The following is a 24,415-nucleotide window of genomic DNA, read 5'->3' as shown; positions in this document are numbered from 1 at the left end:
CTTGACAATGTTGAAATATATACGTTTTTTTGCATCATAAACGGCCGTATCTTTTACGTTAACTTAGAGGCTTGATTTTTACAGCTTTGAGAGACTGTAGACCTTAGTATATCGTTTTAATTTCAACTCGCATTACCAGATAGAGGGTCTTGACAGACAGACTAAGAAGTGATTCTATAAGGGTTCCGTTTTTCCTTTCGAGGTCCCAAAGTCCAGGAACGCTCCCGCTATTCCTGTGGCGTGACAAGATATCAAGGACGACGGTGACCAAGTACCATAAGGTGTTACACTAAAGTCAAATTAGTCACAATGATTTTGTGATATTCGTACCTCAGATGACTCGTATTCGTCTTCAGGCTCCACCTTGCTGACTCCTGCAGTCAGTCCAGGGCTGATGTGTCCGTAGTCCTGCAGTATCTTCATCAGCTCTGGCTTGTCCATCGCGAGCTGCCACGCTGGTTTGTTCGTATTGTTAAATTTTTTCGGATCCGCCTGCAACACACAGTAATAACGATATAATAAATTTGTAAATTTTTTTTATACATAAGTCACTGAACATCTAATATTATGACAATTATTACAGTATCGACTCGTGTCAACCTCAGCGTCACCTTTGGATTATTTTAAATAATTATAATTTGACTGGCTGACCTGACATACGCTGTCTGTCAATAGAAACATTTATGCATTCGGGAATAATGTAGTCTTAAGCCATCGGAAATATGTCGGAAAGTTAACGAGTTAAAAATAAAACAAAAACTAAAATAAAGTTTTAAATTAATAATTTAATTATTTTAAGACATTATGAGATTTCAAATTTTAATATTAAAAGTTTTCACTTCTATTGGCAGTCTCTACAACAGCCAATTTATTTAAATCGTATAATATATAGATAACAGATAAGCGTTTTCTATACATTAAAGTTAACTTGCTGAAATACAGATTCAGGTTCGATCGACAGATAATATGATATAAGAATCGCCGTAAGCTTGTACCTTTTTCTCCAGCAACAGCCTCGCTATCTGCAATGTCTCCTCGCTCACTGGTCTGTCACACACAAGCTGAAGGGCGGTGTATCCTCGCCCGTCCACCATGTCAATGTCACTCTGGAAAACAATATCATTTAAATGAAACACTTTTGTTGGCATTGTTAGGGATCCGCCTGTCTTTGACTTCAATGAATAATTAATTCAACTGTACAAATATTTATTTTATAGAAGTTACAAAAATGTTCAATAATTTAGTTGTAGGTATTTAATCTGTGTTTGAGTTTTGATTTCTTGAAGAGAGTGAGTCCTCCCCGCCTGCAGTGTGGTTTTATTGTAGTGTCTTGAATCGTACTCGTAGTAGTCGTACTGTTCTCGTAGTTACCATCTGATTGTATAGATGGCGTGTACACTTTTAATGGATGAAAACGCCATGTTTTTACATTAGATTTTGCGTAAAAGTTAAATTTTATTATTATTTTAGTTAACTCGACGTTTCGAGACATTTCCGGATCTCGTTTTCAGGGGACTGAGGTTGAAATGAGTCAAAGATAGTATTTGTCATAGTTGTTATTATGATTTTTTTTTATGAAAATAAGGGACGAGACGAACAACGAGAGAGCAGGACGGTCGGTTGATGGAAATTGATGGACCATGCCTATGTGGATGCAGTGCCATTGAGGATTCTTGAAAAACTCAAAAATTCTCAGCGACAATACAATTGCACTGATTACGTTGAGCCATAAGATGTTAAGTCTCATTTGCCCAGTAATTTCACCAGCAACGGCGCCCGTCAGAAAAACACACCCGCCGAAACACAGCAATGTTAACACATTACTGTTTCGCGGCAGAAATAGGCACCTCCCATTGGTAATTTGTAGAATTAATCCCTGAAAGAGAGGGATTTCACTTTAAGAATAATAAATGAATAGACTCACGGGTGCGATGGCGGCCAGGAGCGCCTCGTAGTCAGCCAGCCCGGTGGCCAGGTGCAGGGCGGCCCGGCCCGCGCCGTCGGGGACGTGAGCCCGGGCGCCGGCCCGCAGCAGGCGGCGCAGGGAGCGCGGCCGGCCCAGGACCGCACACAGGTGGGCCGCCGTCTGGCGATCTGGGCACGGACAGGGTCATCACACTGAGCACCGCGCACACAACGCCAGAGGAATCGAGGAGGAACATTTTTAAATGACTTGTTCATTCTTTTGCTCTTAATAGTGAATTTCATTATTATAACACTAAAAATAAGGGACGCAATCCCTAACTAACTAATTCTAGTAGGCTTCGTGAAATACATAACAGCTTTAAGGGTTAATGTAATAGTTATTTATGCAACTGTTGTGTGATAAGGGGTATTAAAACACGAATGTTGATTTATCATAGTGAGTGTTTTAATACCTAATTATCAACAGTTGCATACGAGACTTTATCCACCCAGAATATGAATCCTCTAAAAGATTCTGGAACAGTTGGCTTCCTGTTAACATTAAAAGTTAAAACACCAGTCCTAGTAGTAACCTAATATCATTCATTCCTGAATATATACAAATTGACTAAGTATTAATGAAACAATTATTTATTTTAGTAGTTATTTACATTTTGTATAGTTCAATAATTAAAATTCACTCGAATATAATGTTCTTTTGCAGCGTTTAAAATGAATCGCTCAAAAATATCGAAGAAAAATGGCGGAAATTCGAATAACCTACTTTTTTTTTACGGCGCGCGACGTACTCGGAGAGTGGAGCGCCCGTAAACAAAAATGTTCTTTTTTTGAGATTCATACAGATACCACAAGCAATATAAGAATGTAACTATATGTTAAAACTCTTTGCGAATAAAGGGATAAAAAAACATAGGAGTGTTGAGATGAAATTCAGTACAACATTACAACACTCTTTTGGGTAATGTAATGGTTACTCAAACATTGGATGTTTTAATGTTAACAATAACCTAACTGTTTCAGATTCTTTAATAGAGAATTTAAAGCATGAATGTAAATAAACACTTTTATAATAGAGTCCCAGCCACACAGCTGAATATCTAAGTGATCGGACAGCCTGGGACTAGATTATGATAATTTTATAGCAATAGAAACGACGGTACAATATGTTTTATTAAAAAGATCGCAAAAAAAGAATACTGGGAGAGTTTCTTGCTTCGCTTCTTCGCTCTTAGAGCGCCATTTGTTTCCGGAGCTGTGGTATTGTTTAAAATAACATCAAAATGAATTCTAAAGCAATCAATTTTGAGAAAATAAATGCCTTTTATACCTTTTATGGTGTTAATCATAGCCTACTTTATGTTAATATTTAAGCTAGTGTATCCTATTATATGTGTGCGGTCCGAGCTTCCCCGGATCATACAAAGAATGGGGAAGGGCATTTAACAGCGCGAGGTACCGGCGCGTTTTTCTGCCGTGAAGCAGTAATGTGTAAGCATTATTGTGTTTCGATCTAAAAGACGCCGTAGTTAAAGAATAGAGCAGATGGACAATAGATAGAGAGAGAAATCTTATGTCTCATGGTAACGAGAACAATTATAATGGCGCTCGGAATTTTTGGACTTTTCAAGAATCTTGAGTTTCACTACATTCTAATGGACAGAACGTATCAATTACCATCAGCTAAACGCTTGTCTCGTTACTACAAACCATCTCGTTACTACTAAAAAAACCTCCATAGAACATAAATTACAAGTAGCGTGACAAAAATATTTATAAATATTCAAATTTATATATTTAAATATTTTTCCGTACCGTAGTTGTAAACGTCCAAGTCTCGCGGGACATTATTTTCATCCATAGCCTTCAACAAGTGTTCCAGTCCTGCGTCGTAGATGACGGCGTAATGCACCGCATTGTTACCGTCCTCGTCTTGTAACATGGGGTCACAACCTGCAACGTTATAAAATAACAATACAAATATCTATTAAAGCCGGGTGTTCACTGACGGAGTGCGCTAGAACGAGTTAGATAGTGTAGAAAACAGTGTAAGCCCCGCTTTACTGTGGTTCTGTTTACGTAACTTTCGCCCCCGGGAACCTTAAATCTAATACTCTTATGTCTGCGTGTGGGCGGTCTGAAGGGCTGGCTAGAGATGGAGATGCTCAGGTGTAAGAATCCTGAGCGGCACTGCATTGTAATGGGCAGGGCGTATCAATTACCATCAGCTGAACGTCCTGCTCGTCTCGTCCCTTATTATCATAAAAAAAAACTTATAAGATATACACAGTACCAATCTTGCACAATACGTCAGCTGTATAACTTCAGGTATACTGCTATCAGCATGTCGGTGACGCGAACTCGCGAGATTTCACGCAACCAAAAAGTGTGTAACTATATCTATATATATTTATACAGGTGGCCGAGAAGTTGACGTCCAAAACTAAAATTTGAAAGCCTCATGGTGATGAGTATCCGAATGTATGTTCTTCGAATTTGCGTAGTTTAGGAGATAATAATTTTTTCCCCCTTTATCCGCTTTTTTCACCTAATTGTGGTTTAGGACTTTTTTCTAATTTTTTTGAACACTTTAAGTTAATTTTATTGTTGATAATTATTAACTACAGTTGCAATAACCACATAAGAAACTATGAATAGTTTAGGCAATGCGGAACTAGTTTAGAATTGAGTCATAAGTTCAAGATAACTGCTCCAGCTAAATTCATGAAAATGTTCAAGGGATCAAAAAAAAATGGGGAGCCTATGGCTTCTAACTATTTCTAAAAACTTCCCAGAACATTGGTCAATAAAATGAGCCAAATTCAAATTTTAGCTTTGGACGTCAACTTCTCGGTCACCCAGTTATTTATATACTACTTGCGAGTCATGAGCATGTCGGTGACGCGAACACATGAGATTTTCCCTAGGCTAGAGAAGTTTTCACTTCAAAAATAGTAGTTGAACAGGAGCGTTGACGAACTTTTGGAAAAGTGTACGCGCTTCTTTGAAGGTACCCATGTCATATCGTCCCGGAAGCACCGCACAAGGAACCTCATTCAACAGGTTTGTAGTACGTGAGAGAAAGCTCCTTGAAAACCGCACTGTGGAGGACCGCCACACATCCAGTTGGTACTGTTCTCGTAGTTACCACCTCATTCTGTAGATGGCGTGCACACTTTTTAAAGGATGAAAACGCCATGTTTTTATTTTTTTGCATAAGATTTTGTGTAAAAGTTAAATTTTATTATTATTTTAGTTAACCCGACGTTTCGAGACATTTCCGGATCTCGTTTTCATGATATCCTAACTTGTGGAGTGAAGTGCGAAGGTGGAATTCGGCGGCAGGAATCAGGTGAAACAGGTCGTCGGAACACTCCCCGTAATAAATACGATATAAGACACTCTATGAAGCACGTTTGAACATAATTGGAGAAATACAGTATCGTTCCTCACCACATCTGATCAGTAGAGGTATCAAGGCGTGGTTGTGAGCTGTGGCCAGGTGTAGCGCAGTCTGCAAGTGCCGGTTCTGCAGGTTGAGGAGGTGCGCCATGCCCAGGCTGTGGCTCAGCTCCGCGGTGATCTTGACGCTGGGCTGCCGGGTGTTGACGGACATGTGGAGGAACCTGGGTTGGTTGGTTGACAACTGTTAACTAGATACACTTCATTTATGACGAATATTAACATAAACATTCATTACAATAATAAACTTGTTTATTACTTTAACAAAAAGTACTCAAAAACAAGGGGCAGGTGTCTCCCGATAAACTTCGTGTTGCGGAGGCACCGCTGTTTATGACAACCTTTATTTATGACAAACAAAATTACACAAATTATATAATTTAAAGATTATTTATTATTACCAATTTATTCACCAGTGGTGCAGTAGTGCCACTCAGAATTTTTGGGGATTTTCAAGAATCCGGAGCGGCACTGCATTGTATTGGGTAGGGCGTATCAATTATTATCAGCTAAACGTCCTGCTCGTCTTGTGCCTTATTTTCATAAAAAAATATTTATAAAAGTTGTAGTATTATACTTTACAACTATTTATAAAATTCACACGATCAGAGAAGAAAGGAAGGGGTGTGAAAGGGAAATGTGTGTGTTCGTGTATGAATGTGTGTGTGTGTATATATATATATATATAGTATGGAAACAACTTATATGAAATAAATGTACTTACATACTTGTTAGCATATTATCTGACGATATACCTAAACTTAAAGAAATCCGTGCAGTGGTTTTGTCAAAAAGTAGGCTTTTCATTTTGAACAAATTTAAACGTCCTGTAAGATTTAGGTGACTGGGTCAATGATTTAATGAACTTGAATATTTCAATATCATAAGGCGTTGCCGCTTTGCCTAGCTGCCTTTGAATTACGCCGCCCGCGGCCGTCAAAGACACCGGCACGTGTATCTCACACGTAGCGGTGTCTCTTTGACTGCGGCGCTATTCAAAGGCAAGGTCGTCGCCCGGCGTAGGGAAGGACTTCTTCTATTGATAATTAGCTTTCTTTAAAGGGAGTTGTAATCGATAAATAATAAGCTGTTTAAGTCTATTTTGAAATTGTTCTGTAATGATTATTGTAAAAATACTACACCTACCAAGGTATTTAAAACTAAGCAGCTTCAGAATTTTTATTTTTATAAATTATGAAGTAGTTTAGAGATAATGATCGTGAATAAGGAAGAACTAAACAATTACAATTTATTACTTGTTTGTAATTTGAAAACAACCTATCAAAAATCGTACCAACTTACACGAAGAGTTTCGCACCGTACAATATATAGCCTGCCCTGGACCTAATTAACCGTTGTCATAAAAATATAATTTAAATAAAACATAATACACCAAACTAAATAAGTATCGATAAACTAGAATTGTGGGGTATGCCCTCTTTACGCCTTTATTTATTTTCGCCATTTTATGTAAGTATTTGTAATTTGTTATTCAGTTTAACGCGAGCTTTCGGAATGTGTGTATCGCCGTCTGGAGTGTCCAAGCGAGTGCTATAAGCAGCCCGCGATTATTTCAAATGAAATGTTTCAATCAATTTTCATTTCTTCGCTAATAATTATGTTATTGTTAAGAGCTTGTTTACGTGAAGAGAAGTAACAGCCAATTCGCCACCGTGAGCTACGTTGTCGCTCCTCGGGGCCAAAGTATGTAGTCTAAACAGACTGTTTTCTTTTTTCTAATTCAATTTTGATAATTAGTTTCTTTGAAAATTTCTTTTTTTAATTTAGGGATTTTAATTTAATTATTAATTTTACTATACTTCTGTGGACCAGTATGACTTGTATTTTCATTTATTTCATTAAGCTGTTTACATACTGTATGGTAACGCCAATTGTCCTTAATAACACACAACCTTTTCCTTAAACCCTTACACCTTTATCCTAGCACCTTAGCCGGTACAAGTTAAGAATAAACCGCGAGCCGCGACATCTATGGTCGTATGGCGTAGCACACATTCCGTCAAGTACCCGCACGCGAAGGTTGAGCTCCCGCAACATTTAAGTATAAATCCAGGAAATCCTTGTATTCCTGTTGATTTGCCGCCGTGAGATCGTAGTGATTTCTTCGTTAAGTGTCCCGCGATATATATATTGTGGTTCGCCAGCACACTCAGGCGAATATAGAAGAACCCAGGATCTTGCAGAAGAGGTGAGTACCGGCTATTCCCTTTACTTCAATAATTCCTGTTCTGTTCACCTGAGTACCCCTTTTTATTAATACAGTCCACTTTAAATTCCCTGGCGCAACCATATTTGTGGTCCTTCGTCCTACCGGCTCCAAAAGCCGGATTTGAGGCTTTTAGAATTTTATAGTTTAGTTTATGTACCTACCGCATTAAATCATACCGCGTTACAGCCGGTTATCGGCAATTATTCCGCATAAAACATTATAACTGCTCTATTGAGTACATTAATTAGGTCTCAATTAGTGATTTAAATAAGTTAATTTGATTAAATATCTATAGATTTCTTTAAAAGTTACAACTGTGTGCACACGTGTTTGCAATAGTATATTTAACTTCCCGCCGTGTTAATTAGTAGCACGTAACCCCACATAATATTATATAGTTTATTGTTAATCTAATTAAATAGTAATTACATAAATTGATATCAAATAATACCTAATTGCAATTTGCATACACATGGCACAAAATTCATTCATTTGAAGGGTCATGCATTATAATCCGCCCGCGTAAGGGAGTCGAGAGCAAACAAAGATTAAAAGCGACATACTTAATTTCGTCGCATTCTCATTATTAGAACTACCTTCAAATTTGATTTGTATTATTTTAGATTATAAACAATGCCACCTAAGAAAGATTTTCGTATATCTTCGGATTCCGACGGCGAGATGGATTCGGAATTGGTCATGCTACAAGCTGAACGCGAAGTTAGCTTTCAAATAGTACAAAATATATATGATTTATCACAGAAAAGTATTAATATTGATACCGCCGCTAGGGAAAGATTCCTAGATGAATCCGCGAATATTGACGAACTTCGTAATGAGTTTAAACAAACATTAAAGAAATATAACCCCCGCTTATTATATTTAACGCCATCCGCAAAGACTGACTATAGTAGTCTAGTAGCATTTGAATCTTTATATAGTCGCGTTAAACGATTACAGACTCAATACACAGTGCAACCGAGCGTCTCGACGGGTTCTTATGATAATATGAACGCTATACATAAGTCTAGACCTAAGTTAGCGCCTATAGAATTACCAAACTTCTCGGGTGATATTCGCGACTTTCCTTGTTTTATGATAGTTTCAAGGCTACCGTGCATGACAATCCGTTGTTATCAAATACTGAAAGGCTATATTATTTGTTAGGAAAACTGTCATCAAAGGTTCTTAGTGTGATCTCGAGTATTTCTCCGAGCGCTGAGAATTATAACTTAATCTTGAAAACCCTAACAGACAAGTACGACGACAAGCGGTTGCTCGTCTCTGCTTATTTAAATCAAATGTTAGGATTTAAAGCAATACAATCAGGTTCCGCGTTTAACTTTAATTCATATAATGATAATTTTGTAAGTGCAGTGCGCGCCTTGCAATACTTAAAGTTAGAAAATCTCAGTGATTTAATATTAGTACATATTGCATGTAAAAGGCTAGATTTGGAGACGGTGCGTGCATTCGAGACCCAGTGTGGATCCGAGATGCCTAGCTTTGATAGGTTGGTCGAATTTATACAGGCCCGCGTTAAAGTGTTGAAATGTTCGCAAGGTACTACGGCGATTGTTAGTACTTCGCGAAGTAATAATAATAACCGCCGTTCCAGTAACACCGCCCCGACTTATCAAACGTATCTCAACACTGCCGGTGCTTCCCGCAAATGTTTGTGTAAAAACATTACTCATCAACATTTATTCAAATGTCAGGAGTTCAATAAAATGTCTCCTCAGGAGCGATTTCAATTCATAAAAGAAAACCGGGCTTGTATATACTGCTTAAGTCTTAGCCACCGCGTTATTAATTGTTCTTCTCGTACATCATGTCGCGTTTGTAAATCAAACCATCATACAATGCTACATTTTACCAGAGAAATATCACCATCACAGCCATCACCGCGAGATTCGCGACACGCGTGGTGACGAGCATATCGCCGTGCGTAACAATGTTGCACTATGTGCAAGAAATCATACACCCCGCGCTCAGAATACAAACACCGCTGTATTATTACCAACCGCTCAAGTTATTGTTTACGATATTCATAATAAACCGCAAGTCATTAGAATACTTTTAGACTCCGGATCGCAATGTCAGTTCATCACGCAGGAATGTTGCAATCGCCTAGGATATCAACCGCTAAGCATCGAACGTATTATTGTGAAAGGGTTCGGTGGCGAACAAAAAATAATAAACAATTCGCTTATTAATTTAAGGTTTTATTCCCGCTTTGACAACAACATTTATTTTGATTTTTCACCGCTCGATGTTGATCAGATTACCGATTTCTTACCTACCGCTGCGATAGACCAGTCCGTGTTATCACGCTTATCGCAATTACAGCTGGCTGACGAGTCCTTCGGAGTACCTAATAATATTGACGCCTTAATAGGTGCTTCTACGAGGGGCGGTCAAAAAGTTCGCGGAATGGCGGGGTTGGCGGGGGTGAGGTCGCTCCTCCAGGTAGCCGCTACTTGAGTAACTCATAATTACTATATATGCCAATTTCTAGCCTAATTGGGTCATTAGCTTTCGAGTTACAAACGAGTGAACAAGTAAATCGGGAACAAACTAGCCACTATGGAGAAAATTGAACATCGCGCCGTCGTAAAGTTCCTCACCAAACAAGGAAAAACGCCTCAAACTATTTTGCAAGAGATGTTAGCTGTTTACGGAGACTCTGCTCCTGGTAAAACCATGATTTACAAATGGCACGGCCTTTTCAAGCAAGGAAGGGAGTCAATTGAAGATGATCCTCGACCTGGACGGCCCATTGAGGCCACTACGCCGGAAATCATTGAAAAAGTTGAAAAACTTGTATTGGAAGACGGAAGGTTGAAGAAGAAACAACTTGCAGCATCAGTTGGAGTATCAGAAACCACAATTTTAAATATTCTTCATCAACATCTTGGCATGAGTAAAGTGTGTTCAAGGTGGGTCCCGAGAATGCTCACGCCGCTGCAAAAACGTGAGCGCGTCAACTGTTCCCGCGAGTATTTGGACCGCTGTGGAGAAGTTAGGGAAGAAATTATGGCCCGAATTGTAACCGGTGATGAAACTTGGGTTCACCACTATGAGCCTGAGTCAAAGCAGGAGTCGATGCAGTGGCACAAAAAAGGCACACCACCCCCAAAAAAATTTAAAGTGTCGCAATCGGCCGGAAAGATCATGGCGACTATTTTTTGGGATACTGAAGGTATTCTTTTGATCGATTATAAAGAACGTGGTGTTTCTATAACGGGAGAGTACTACGCTTCCCTATTGGACCGATTAAAAGAAGCTATTAAAGAAAAAAGAAGAGGAAAACTGACAAAAGGTGTACTCCTTTTGCACGACAACGCGCCCGTTCACACGAGTCATGTTGCGACGGCTGCCATTCATCGATGCGGTTTTGAACAACTACGCCATCCACCCTACAGTCCAGACCTGGCCCCTAGCGATTTTTATTTATTCCCAAAGATGAAGAAAGAGCTGCGTGGAAAAAAATTTAGAGACGATGATGAAGTCAAGTCGGCGATTTCGGCGTATTTTGACGCCCAAGACAAAACCTATTTTTTCGACGGTATTAATAAGTTATATGCCAGATCCCAAAAATGTATTCGTGTTAAGGGGGAATATATTGAAAAGGAAAAATAACATAATGTATCATTTCATCTTTTTTCCCAGTCATTCCGCGAACTTTTTGACCTCCCCTCGTATATACCCGCATTTATCTCTCTCTGAAATAATATCCGCAGCCCGTGGCTCACCAGGACCTTCCGCGTTCCGCACGTTGTTAGGGTACGTGTTAATGGGTTCCGTACCTACAATATCTACATATCATTCACAACATGTTCTGACTTGTGCTGCTCAAGAGCCTGTCGCTATTGACTCCTTAGTCAAGCGATTCTGGGAGCTTGAAGATTCTCCCTCCACGCCGCCCATTCAACACCCAGAAGATGTTGAATGCGAAATATTTTATAAAGAAACCACGACCGGCGATCCCAGTAGTGGGAGATACATAGTTGCCCTTCCGTTCAAAGGGGATGTGTACACACTTGGTGACTCTTTCGATATCGCACGTAGACGCTTTCTGTGGCTCGAAAGAAAATTAGAATCATCGCCGAAATTAAGATTGGCTTATGATGATGTTATACGAGAGTATATCGCGAGAAATTACATCGCACCCGCGCCGCGCTATGATACTCACGATCCGATTTACGTTATTCCGCATTTTTGTGTAGTGCGTGAAGACAAAATATCCACTCGTTTACGTATTGTTATCGACGCCTCCACCCATACTACTGGAAGGAAGATATCGCTTAATGATATACTGCATACAGGGCCGAACTTGCAAGGCGACTTAATAAAAAATATTTTGAATTTTCGTTTTCATGCCGTTGCTATGACGACAGACTGCCGCGAACAGTTCTTGCAGGTAGGTATGCGCGAATCTGACCGCCGCTATCAATGTTTTTTATACCGCTTTCATCCTGACGAACCGTTGCAGTTATATTGTTTTCAAAGAGTTTGTTTCGGCTTAGCGTCGTCCCCATACCATGCGTTGCGTACAGTAAGGCAACTCATAGAAGACGACGCACGGAGAAAAATACCCGCTCGCGAGTGCTATCGCGCTTTCATCTCAATATATGGATGATCACGCATTCTCGGTTCCCACTGAACGAGAAGCAGTCGCTATTGCACATCAAGTTATTGACTTGTTCAAGGGCGCACAGTGGGATCTCGTCAAATGGAATAGTAACAGTCAAACTGTTTTAAAACATATTCCCGACTCACATAAAATTCCCTGTGATGTTGAATTTGATAAATCCATGATATTAGGCTTGCATCGGCATAACGATGAGGATGCTTTCTATTTTAAAGTTACCACTCCCGCCGCAGATGAAAAGTGCACTAAGCGCTCCATCTTGTCGTCAGTTGCCCGCCTATGGGATATAAAGGGTTTCGTTGATCCCGCCATTGTATACGCCAAGTTATTGATAAAATAACTTTGGCAGCTCGGGCTCCAATGGGATGATGGGCGCCTTCTTATATTATAAAAAAGTGGAAACAATTCTGTTTAGAGTTGCCGTCTCTTAATGACTTCCGCGTACCGCGACACATTGGCGTATTTATTGGTTGTAAAGTCACACTCTTAGGATTTTCTGACGCTAGTGAAAGGGCTTATGGGTCGGTGATCTAAGCTCATGTTAATGCGTCATCTCGCAACACTGTTCGATTAGTATGTGCTAAATCTAAAGTCAGCCCGACAAAACCCGTCACAATTGCACGTTTAGAACTATGTGCTATGGTTTTAATGGCTAAGTTACTCCGCGCTGTCCTCGACAGTTATTCCAATTATGGTCCGATTGATGTATACGCCTTTACCGACTCTAAGGTAGCGTTATATTGGACTAAAAGCTCACCGCATAAGTGGCAAACATTTGTTGCCAACCGCATTGTTCAGATTACGGAAAACATTCCGGCTGACAACTTCTATCATGTCTCAGGTATCGACAATCCTGCTGATGTCCTTTCGCGTGGTATTTTGCCGAGGAAGTTAGTCACGCATCCTCTATGGCTCCACGAAGCCCATGGTGGTCCCATGGGCTTCGTCAAATACGTCTGAATGGCCGCTTAAATATTTAGAGGGACAAATTATTAGTAACGTACCTGAACAAAAGCTTTTAACGCATATGGTGTCTTCACCAATAAAGTATTGCGTGCTATATGATTTAGCACTTCGTATTTCATCGTGGCCTAAGTTACTTCGCATTGTTTCTTACGTTATAGATTTATAAATGTAAAATCACGCCGCAGCGCTATTACAGTGTCTGTAGACCGCCGCAGAACTGACTCAGTATCTGCCAGTGAAATGAACTCCGCTCAAAATAAAATACTCCGCGCTCTGCAAAGCAAATATTTTGCAGAATAATATAATAACATAAAAAATAATAAACCTTGTTCACAAGCTTTTAATCGACTGAGGCCTTTCGACTGAGGTAATTCCTATCTTCGCGAGTTATATAAATTCCTCGATGTAGAGTACCGTCCGAAATTAGAAATAGAGTACGCGGAGAGTAGAATAACGTGGAAGTTTATATCTCCAAATCCTCCGCACTTCGGAGGTGCCTGGGAAAGCGTTGTAAAAGTTGTAAAAACGCATCTGTTCCGAGTAATCGGACAGATGCGTTTTTACAACTCTGACCCCGCTGAGCTCTCGACTCTAACTCCAGCTCATTTCTTACATACCGCTCCATTAAACTCTATACCCGCGCCTGAAGTGGAGTCTGACCGAGTCAGCTTACTTCATAGACATTCGTTATTAGATAATTTGGTTCAGTCGTTCTGGAACCGCTGGAGAATGGAATACCTCCACAGCTTACAAGTTCGACAGAAGTGGAATACTCCAACCGCATCCATAGAGCCAGGGACAGTAGTAATTGTAATGAATGATAGTGTTCCTCCTCTATCTTGGCCCCTGGCGCTCATAGAGAAGGTTCATCCTTTGAAGGACAGCGTCACGCGCGTTTGCACTGTAAGAACCGTCAAGGGAACTTATCTACGTCCGGTCGCACGTTTGTGTCCTCTACCTAAACAATAAAATATAACCGCACTTCTATTATTCTACCGCTAGTTTTTATTTATATTTAGAGTAAGTCTTGTTTATTAATATTTCTTTATTTACGCGAACCGCTTTAGTTTGTAGCATGATTAATGTTGTACCGTTCCGCCGTGATTCTGTATCCGTATGTGTACTCATACATCGTACGTTTCTAGAGTCATAGTTTTTTCTTATCTTACGAAGGGTTTTTAATGGTGACCCATTAAAGGGGGGTGAAAATGGTAACGCCAATTGTCCTTAATAACACACAACCTTTTCCTTAACCCCTTACACCTGTATCCTAGCACCTTAGCCGGTACAAGTTAAGAATAAACCGCGAGCCGCGACATCCATGGTCGTATGGCGTAACACACATTCCGTCAAGTACCCGAAGCACGCGAAGGTTGAGCTCCCGCAACATTTAAGTATAAATCCAGGAAATCCTTGTATTCCTGTTGATTTGCCGCCGTGAGATCGTAGTGATTTCTTCGTTAAGTGTCCCGCGAAATATATATTGGGGGTCGCCAGCACACTCAGGCGAATATAGAAGAACCCAGGATCTTGCAGAAGAGGTGAGTACCGGCTATTCCCTTTACTTCAATGATTCCTGTTCTGTTCACCTGAGTACCCCTTTTTATTAATACAGTCCACTTTGAATTCCCTGGCGCAACCACTGTATATATATTAAATGACCCAGCAAACGTTGTATTGCCATATAAAGTAATAAAAAAATTTTTGGGGTATAAAAAGTAGATGCAACCGATGCTCAGACCTACCAAATTTATCGTACTACAATTATTATAAGTATTGATCCATTGCCATCTTGCAACCCTATAGCGGATTTGTGGATGAAAAAGAATAATTAATGTTGTATCATAAAAAAATAAAAACAAAAAATTACGTCCAAAAAAACGAAAAAAAAAAATTTTAAGGTGGGACCACCCTCAACATTTAGGGGGGTGAAAAATAGATAGTAGCCGATTCTCAGACCTACTGAATATGTATATAAAATCTGGTAAAAATCAGTACAACCGTGTCGGAGGAGTAAGGTAACTAACATTGTGACACGAGAATATTATATATAAGATATATAAGGTGAGTATACCTTGATCCTTATCCTATCCTCAATAGTAATTGAGGATCTTCAATATAAACCACAAATTGTTTCTCTGAAAATACAAAGTTTTGTTTTATTTGACACGCCTTTTACAATAAAAATTAAAAATTAAATTCTATCTCACCAGAAAATACAAAGAAACGATATTTAAAGTTCACTAATATCGCTTCCTCAATCATATCCTTCGACAAGTTTTTATCATAATAAAATGCACAAAATAATCTAAGTGTCATCCGGCATTTTATCATAGTTCACACGTCACTTCTATGCACCATCTTCCACAGACAACATAGATACGCGAAGCGCAGCAAATTCAAATTAATGAAATGTCATTCATTTCATTACATATATATATAGCATACACAACTACTCAGCAACAACATTCAGAGATAACCTGACAACCCGATAAGTGACGAAATTTTTATGAGACACGTCTTTGCACAGGATGCCGACTAGATTATAGGTACCACAACGGCGTCTTTGTTCTGTCGTGTAGCAGTAATGTGTAAGTATTATGTTTTGTTTCGTGTGTGTGTGTTTCGGTCTGAAGGGCGCTGTAGCTAGAGAAATAACTGGGACACATCATCATATCTTTTTTTCAAGAATTAAGATGATTGCATAATAATAATCACTTTAAATTAGATTGCTTCAGCGTCTTTAGGAAGCTTAAAAAAATTGCGTGTGTACAAAGTACACATATCAGAAGTGAAACCTGCATTGTGCATGAACCTCTAAGCTGTATATGAAGTCCTGGTACATGTTGCTACGATGACACATGATTTCAACCGCTATGAAAGACATTACTAACACCGCTACCATATTTATGTTCTCCTGGTGTCTATGCAGTTATAAGTCGTGCGTATGACATAAGAATATATTAAGGTATACATAAAAATAAAATAATATGCATATCTCTGTCTCATTCTTTGCCGGCTTCATCATACACATTGTGTCTCTTACCTGTCGTATTTTCCGTTGCATCTGGTTTGAAATCACAACGATTCTAAAGAAGTTTGACTTCATCAATTAATCGTCATAATAAAATAATAAAGGATTGTAATGACTGTTCTCTCGTGAGTCCTTGATCGATAGCCACTCTGGCGTGGCCGCCGCGCGTCCTTTGATCTCGAAACCTACACGGGAGTGAGACAGGCCTGCTATTGGGCGGACTGGTTATTACTTACGTGTCTCCGTTAGAGAGTCGTACGTCGAACAGCTGTGTGAGTTTGTTGCGGACAGCTTCCTTCTTGTAACGCGACTTGTTGCGAATCATTTCACATAGATCACGTACATGCTAAAAATATAAAAATAATTCATTTACAAATCAAAATTTTAATCGAACTATATAATATGCGTTTATTCCGTTTATATACCGTCCGAGCGCTCTTATCAACTGAGCCAACCGTTCGAGTGACGCATGGATCGTAAATCTTGGTATGTTTTGTTCAATCCAACTCAATTACTTAATTTATCAGTATAAAAGTACTAGCATTTATGTGGTTAAATATAATATTCATTTATAGCGCTATCGTACACAAAACTGACAATTTACAGACCTATTTATTTACCTACATTAAAAATGTAACACTTCGGAACTATTACAAATATTTTACATTAAAAGGATTATCTCTCAGGAAAATCAACTTTAATCCATTATTTCAAGTAAATCTAATTGCTCGTAGATGGTATTCATAAAAGGGTAACTTACATCTTTAACTTTAGCGCCATCGTCCACGGTATAAGCCGCACTATATTCATCGGGGGTTTCTTTTCGTTCTCGTCTCACTATTTTCGATATCGGAGTTTGAACTTCGATACCTAAAGTAGACCCTTGGTACTAAACAAAAGAAAATAATTAATTTTATAGTATTGAATACACTATACAGGGCATCCCACGGCAATGCCACGTGGAGGTGAAGTACTTTAAATATTGTAGATGTAACATTTTACTAAAAGAAGACTTTATTTTAATTACAAACACAATTTTTACTGCATCACGGCAATGCCACGTGGAGGTGAAGTACTTTAAATATTGTAGATGTAACATTTTACTAAAAGAAGACTTTATTTTAATTACAAACACAATTTTTATTGCATCACGGCAATGCCACGTGGAGGTGAAGTACTTTAAATATTGTAGATGTAACATTTTACTAAAAGAAGACTTTATTTTAATTACAAACACAATTTTTACTGCATCACGGCAATGCCACGTGGAGGTGAAGTACTTTAAATATTGTAGATGTAACATTTTACTAAAAGAAGACTTTATTTTAATTACAAACACAATTTTTACTGCATCACGGCAATGCCACGTGGAGGTGAAGTACTTTAAATATTGTAGATGTAACATTTTACTAAAAGAAGACTTTATTTTAATTACAAACACAATTTTTACTGCATCACGGCAATGCCACGTGGAGGTGAAGTACTTTAAATATTGTAGATGTAACATTTTACTAAAAGAAGACTTTATTTTAATTACAAACACAATTTTTACTGCATCACGGCAATGCCACGTGGAGGTGAAGTACTTTAAATATTGTAGATGTAACATTTTACTAAAAGAAGACTTTATTTTAATTACAAACACAATTTTTACTGCATCACGGCAATGCCACGTGGAGGTGAAGTACTTTAAATATTGTAGATGTAACATTTTACTAAAAGAAGACTTTATTTTAATTACAAACACAATTTTTACTGCATCACGGCAATGCCACGTGGAGGTGAAGTACTTTAAATATTGTAGATGTAACATTTTACTAAAAGAAGACTTTATTTTAATTACAAACACAATTTTTACTGCATCACGGCAATGCCACGTGGAGGTGAAGTACTTTAAATATTGTAGATGTAACATTTTACTAAAAGAAGACTTTATTTTAATTACAAACACAATTTTTACTGCATCACGGCAATGCCACGTGGAGGTGAAGTACTTTAAATATTGTAGATGTAACATTTTACTAAAAGAAGACTTTATTTTAATTACAAACACAATTTTTACTGCATCACGGCAATGCCACGTGGAGGTGAAGTACTTTAAATATTGTAGATGTAACATTTTACTAAAAGAAGACTTTATTTTAATTACAAACACAATTTTTACTGCATCACGGCAATGCCACGTGGAGGTGAAGTACTTTAAATATTGTAGATGTAACATTTTACTAAAAGAAGACTTTATTTTAATTACAAACACAATTTTTACTGCATCACGGCAATGCCACGTGGAGGTGAAGTACTTTAAATATTGTAGATGTAACATTTTACTAAAAGAAGACTTTATTTTAATTACAAACACAATTTTTACTGCATCACGGCAATGCCACGTGGAGGTGAAGTACTTTAAATATTGTAGATGTAACATTTTACTAAAAGAAGACTTTATTTTAATTACAAACACAATTTTTACTGCATCACGGCAATGCCACGTGGAGGTGAAGTACTTTAAATATTGTAGATGTAACATTTTACTAAAAGAAGACTTTATTTTAATTACAAACACAATTTTTACTGCATCACGGCAATGCCACGTGGAGGTGAAGTACTTTAAATATTGTAGATGTAACATTTTACTAAAAGAAGACTTTATTTTAATTACAAACACAATTTTTACTGCATCACGGCAATGCCACGTGGAGGTGAAGTACTTTAAATATTGTAGATGTAACATTTTACTAAAAGAAGACTTTATTTTAATTACAAACACAATTTTTACTGCATCACGGCAATGCCACGTGGAGGTGAAGTACTTTAAATATTGTAGATGTAACATTTTACTAAAAGAAGACTTTATTTTAATTACAAACACAATTTTTACTGCATCACGGCAATGCCACGTGGAGGTGAAGTACTTTAAATATTGTAGATGTAACATTTTACTAAAAGAAGACTTTATTTTAATTACAAACACAATTTTTACTGCATCACGGCAATGCCACGTGGAGGTGAAGTACTTTAAATATTGTAGATGTAACATTTTACTAAAAGAAGACTTTATTTTAATTACAAACACAATTTTTACTGCATCACGGCAATGCCACGTGGAGGTGAAGTACTTTAAATATTGTAGATGTAACATTTTACTAAAAGAAGACTTTATTTTAATTACAAACACAATTTTTACTGCATCACGGCAATGCCACGTGGAGGTGAAGTACTTTAAATATTGTAGATGTAACATTTTACTAAAAGAAGACTTTATTTTAATTACAAACACAATTTTTACTGCATCACGGCAATGACAGATTTTCATATTGCAGAACAAAATTTTACATCAAACATTAAAATTAATGTTCTTCCTTTTATTTCTGATGCTATATTATGTAGCACAATGAGCAGTAGTAGCCTTGTGATGAAACATTTCGACCAGTATAATATTGGGTATTGTTTCGTGTTGCGGGTTCGATTCCCGGTTCAATGAGGCAATTACTTATAAATCTATGAACACAACTTAAATAGATTTTTCAATTATTAATATACTTAGATTATTTTATAGAAATAAATATATTTAATAACAATAATAGTACTTCATAATATTATTTTGTATAAAACTTAATTACTGTATATAGAACGTTGCTGTGCCCTTGCAGGGCGTCACATATTGTCGACCTTTGTACCACCTTTTTGTAATAATGTGATATGCAGTAAAACAATTGATTCATTAAAAGTAGCTATTATTGTTAGCTAAAGTGTAAATAACAAAGTGCGAATTCTGAACTCATTATTCTGTAGTTTAACATGCATTTTAGCATGTTTATTGTTTCTCTATAAAATAATCTGATACCTGGAGCTTCTCCGAATCATCAGCCATCATAACGGAACTCCTCAAGAAGGCCGCCACTGGATTCATCTGCAAATTCAATGAAAATTTGGAATTACCTTTTTGCGTGTCGAGTAAAACGATTGTTTTAATTTTAGAACACATAAAACCAATATACCTGCCTCGGAATGTTGATTTTTCAAAAATTCAATGCAGTTTTAGTCAGTTAAGCTGGGCTTAACTTGGCACCTACACGATCGAGATGCTAACTGATAGGGCGATTGTTCGAATCCAATGAATGACACTTAACTTGCCTTTTTATGCCTTTTAATTATCATCAGCTGAACGCCAACCACCCAGATTGTCCCAGAAGTCTAGCAGTCTTTTAAAATTGCTGCAGGCATCCGGGAGCGATTCTGGAGCTGGGAAGATTAGTGCCCGTTGTTAGTGCCCACACTCCACAAGCACATGTTCTTCTGCCTCCCCCGGTCCCCGGTCCTAGGTACAGTCACTGACTGCCGGTGACAACATTCACCATTTACATACTTAATCCCTGCGTGGTCTGATCAGATTGCGGGTAAAACCCTTTGATGACAATGGAACTGCATTCCTTGTTTGTGTATCGGATTGAGACATTCACACACGCTTGAATAATTCACCCCGTATATGTGTTTATTCTCCGACATCTTGTAAACTTGAAAGTCATAAGTAATAGATACTTACGTCAATTGAAGTGTTTTCACTAAACGAGCCCAAGTATTCTGAAAAAAATATTATTATAATAAATATTGATATACTTCGTACACAAATAATGTTGAAGAAAGACCTAGCCTGATGAATGCAAGACAACGATATAGTTAATGCGATTGACATACATACACACATAGAAATACAACCATTTTTTATCTACACTAATATCTATACTTACTAATATTATAAAGCTGCAGTGTTTGTTTGTTTGTTTGAACGCGCTAATCTCTGGTACTACTGGTCCGATTTGAATGATTCTATCAGCGTTGGGTAGTCCATTTATCGAGGAAGACTAAGAAGGCTTTGTTTTTTTTTCAAAATTAGGGATCCGTCATAAAATTGCTGTTTTGTAACACAAGGTGTAAAATCGAAAACCTATTTTTGCGTGCGCTGCAAAAACTATTGACAATAGAACAAAATGATGTACAGGCTATAATATAGGCAATATTTTATTACTTATAAAACTATCGCGTGAATTATACTTTATATGGCAAAACAACGTTTGCCGGGTCAGCTAGTATTTAATAGAGGGCTAACGGGCAAGAGGCTTACGTGATAGGTGAGGCCCATGGACATTTTTGGAGTTTAATCCTTAAGAATCGATTTTCATATGAGGCGCCCGGTATGAGACAAATATGGTACGTTACATACAAGTATATATATATACTTGTGTGTAACGTATATAGTATAATATACCTATTAGAGTGTGCCAAAATGTAACTTCCTTGATGGACCTTTTAAAATTGGACTTTTGAGTTCCGCTTTTAACAGGAGTTGTGTTTGTAACCGACTCCATTGGACTTGATTTTTTTAGTTCCTGTTCAAAGACAATCGTTCTTGAGAAGTAAACTCCAGTCGTGCGTCTGAGCTGACACACACACTTTTCTTTATTTACTTTAATGGGACCAACAAACAGTAACAGAAAAAATGCGAAAGGAAAATCGTTATGTGAGCTAGGATTTAGTAGTTTGTAAGTATTTAATTATTACTGACTATTCATTCTAGCACGTTTTACCTGCAAGGTTCATAGAGTCAACATAGCGCCTTCTCTCTTCGGAGGGTAAATTCCCGTTCCCGCTGGTCTCCAATAATCTGAACATCTCCGAGGAGTTGAAATGCAGCACTGGCACCGGCGGCACATTTGGCTGACCCAGCATAGGGCTGGTGTACGTGAGTAGCTTGTCACCGCTATTACATTCCGATATATCTTCAAGCAATGCATCCGCCATTAAATCGGTGCTTTGTGATGGGTGCTGAAAACACATTTTCATTAAAAAAAACCGTGTGGTGTCGTGGGACGCCGGATATATTATTTAAAACATTACACATATAAGCAACGTGTTTTTTGTTTGGCTATTATGTATGATGCATGTTTTAATTATTATATAATATTATTGATTTCTTATTCATTTACGTTTAATTCAATTTGTAATATTCCGAAACATTTGCATTCATTTTAATTAAATATGTTTGTGTCTATGTTTTCGAAATGTGTGTAACACCTTTAATTAAGCCAACACTTAGAATTTATTATTTATTGTAATAATATTATTATACTTTTGTTACTGTTTGTCTTGCTGGTGTTAAATAAATAAATAAATAAAATAAAAAATAAAAAAATATCACGAGTTTTTTTTTTGTTGTTGTTTGTGTATAATTAATTTACAATTATTTTTTTATTTTTGAAGTAAAACTTCTTTAGGCGCGACTTGGGGGTAACCCAGATTTTTTTCTGACGGAAGTAACGCTCAGTACAAAAGTCAATTGAAATTGAGTACTTTAAATATAGCACGTTTATTAGGATAGAAGACCGGCGGTTGACTGACTAAGTATACTACCCTTGCTCCCGTTAGGTCGTGGTCTATATATTATTATTAGTAATCAAACAATTGACTAATCAATATTAAATGCTTAATCAGTCTTATGCCCTTTAAAGGTCTAAACGCATTTTGTATGAATGCGAACACGCGTGCGTGTGTGTAAGTGCGTAAGTGTGTAAGTGTGTAAAATGAAGTACTTACACATATAAAGGTGTTCTGGACTGCAGGTACTTCTATATTCTTTATTGTGACGTTTTCCTAAAAACGAACAAATTATCTTAACAAAAATAATAATGTTGATCAACGGTTGGATCTTAAAATAAAGAAACTTAAACAAACGTTACTTATTAATATCATCCTTCAGAGTTACCATTTGGATTCTCATATTTGTTTTGATACGTGTTTTTGTAATTTTAAAATGTAATAATCCAAATAAAATTATTCACTATATGTATTTTAATGGTATATAAACTTACATTTATTTCGTTCACAGTAAGTGGAAGATCACTGAAACTTTTGATAGAGCCACCTGAAATCAATACCAAAATCAGCTTTCAATAATAACAAAAACAAATTAGTGCATCAGACTTCATAAAAATGCCAGTTCACTGGGAACTAATAAATATTAATGTTATATAAATATGTTGCAACAGCGACTGTCGTTAATATACATTTTATGGCAAGAGGTATTCAGCTGTCAGTTGTGTCAGTTCAGTAAGCTCGTCCTCGTGTATAATTATTTTAAAAAAATTATGATTTTTTTTATGGAATAGGAGGACAAACGCGCGTACGGGTCACCTGGTGTTAAGTGATCACCGCCACCTACAATCTCTTGCAACACCAGAGGAATCACAGGAGCGTTGCCGGCTTTTAAGGAAGGTGTACGCGCTTTTTTTGAAGTTATCCATGTTTATTTATATCAAGAGTCGCCGATCAGACTAAATAATTAAGATGACAGTAAGAGAGAGAGAGAGATCTTACCTAAGCTGCTGAGCGATGAGTTACTAGAGGTTGCTTTTCGTTTCTTGTTATGTCTTAAGAAAGGATCTGCCTTATACAGAAACTTCAATGGAGCACTGACCCGTCCATCACTGGGTCTCACCAGCTCAAACTTTACTTCGACGTTGGATGCTATACTCTTATCCCGGTAAGCAGGTGTCCTTTAAATAAATATAAATATTCTAATCAATACAAGAGTCAATTCGTTCTAGTTTAATAGCATTTCTAGGTGGTAATGCTTTTGTTCAAAGTTAAACAAGGTTTATGACGCGAACAATTATATATATATCAAATATGAAAATGGTTATTTAAAATAGGATTTAAATTCACTTATTGCACGTCAAAAACTACCCATCTGAAAATGTATGCTAAGGCATGATATGAGAAGAACGGGCGCAACAAACTCAGCGAGCTTCTTTCTATTATAATATTTTGTTACAAAGAATTCTTATTTAAATAGCCTGAAGGAGGTCGCGCCATTCCCAAAGTGTGGTATAATTAAGAAAGTTTTGCGACCAATTACCGCAAAAACGCTGTTTAACAATTCTTTTCAATTTCGTAATATTCTTTTCAAATCGTATAGTGTAGTGTTTATACCTTTTCAGAGTTCCTGTTGTAAAATCACATACATCACCCAACAATAGATTGACTTACGCAACTTAACCGAGTAGTAGGCATAACAATTTATGTTAGTTCCTTGTGTTAATATTATGATGAACACAGTTTAATGTGCCTATGTATTTATTTATTTAATGCA

General features: G+C 37.4%; 1 protein-coding gene across 5 annotated transcripts in view; it reads right to left on the bottom strand.

Moving 5' to 3' along the window:
• Nucleotides 1–24,415, bottom strand: part of LOC126964822 (nuclear factor NF-kappa-B p110 subunit-like) — a 52,619-nt gene that overhangs the window by 12,758 nt on the left and 15,446 nt on the right. For 3 of the 5 annotated variants that reach the window (XM_050808116.1, XM_050808117.1, XM_050808119.1), the window contains 13 exons: nt 23,641–23,819; nt 23,136–23,188; nt 22,861–22,917; nt 21,855–22,092; nt 20,813–20,850; nt 20,114–20,179; nt 17,030–17,158; nt 16,506–16,615; nt 5,377–5,549; nt 3,739–3,876; nt 1,925–2,094; nt 996–1,106; nt 331–492 (listed from right to left, as the gene is read on the bottom strand). In XM_050808116.1, the coding sequence (XP_050664073.1) occupies nt 331–492; nt 996–1,106; nt 1,925–2,094; nt 3,739–3,876; nt 5,377–5,549; nt 16,506–16,615; nt 17,030–17,158; nt 20,114–20,179; nt 20,813–20,850; nt 21,855–22,092; nt 22,861–22,917; nt 23,136–23,188; nt 23,641–23,819 (1,624 nt within the window). Of the gene's footprint in view, nt 1–330; nt 493–995; nt 1,107–1,924; nt 2,095–3,738; nt 3,877–5,376; nt 5,550–16,505; nt 16,616–17,029; nt 17,159–20,113; nt 20,180–20,812; nt 20,851–21,854; nt 22,093–22,860; nt 22,918–23,135; nt 23,189–23,640; nt 23,820–24,415 lie in introns of those variants that run through there. The other 2 variants (XM_050808118.1, XM_050808120.1) reach the window with 2 other exon arrangements.

This window comes from Leptidea sinapis, chromosome 6 (genome assembly GCF_905404315.1).
Source record: "Leptidea sinapis chromosome 6, ilLepSina1.1, whole genome shotgun sequence".
Classification (NCBI taxonomy): domain Eukaryota; kingdom Metazoa; phylum Arthropoda; class Insecta; order Lepidoptera; family Pieridae; genus Leptidea; species Leptidea sinapis.
This window is presented reverse-complemented; position numbering and strand designations above follow the sequence as displayed.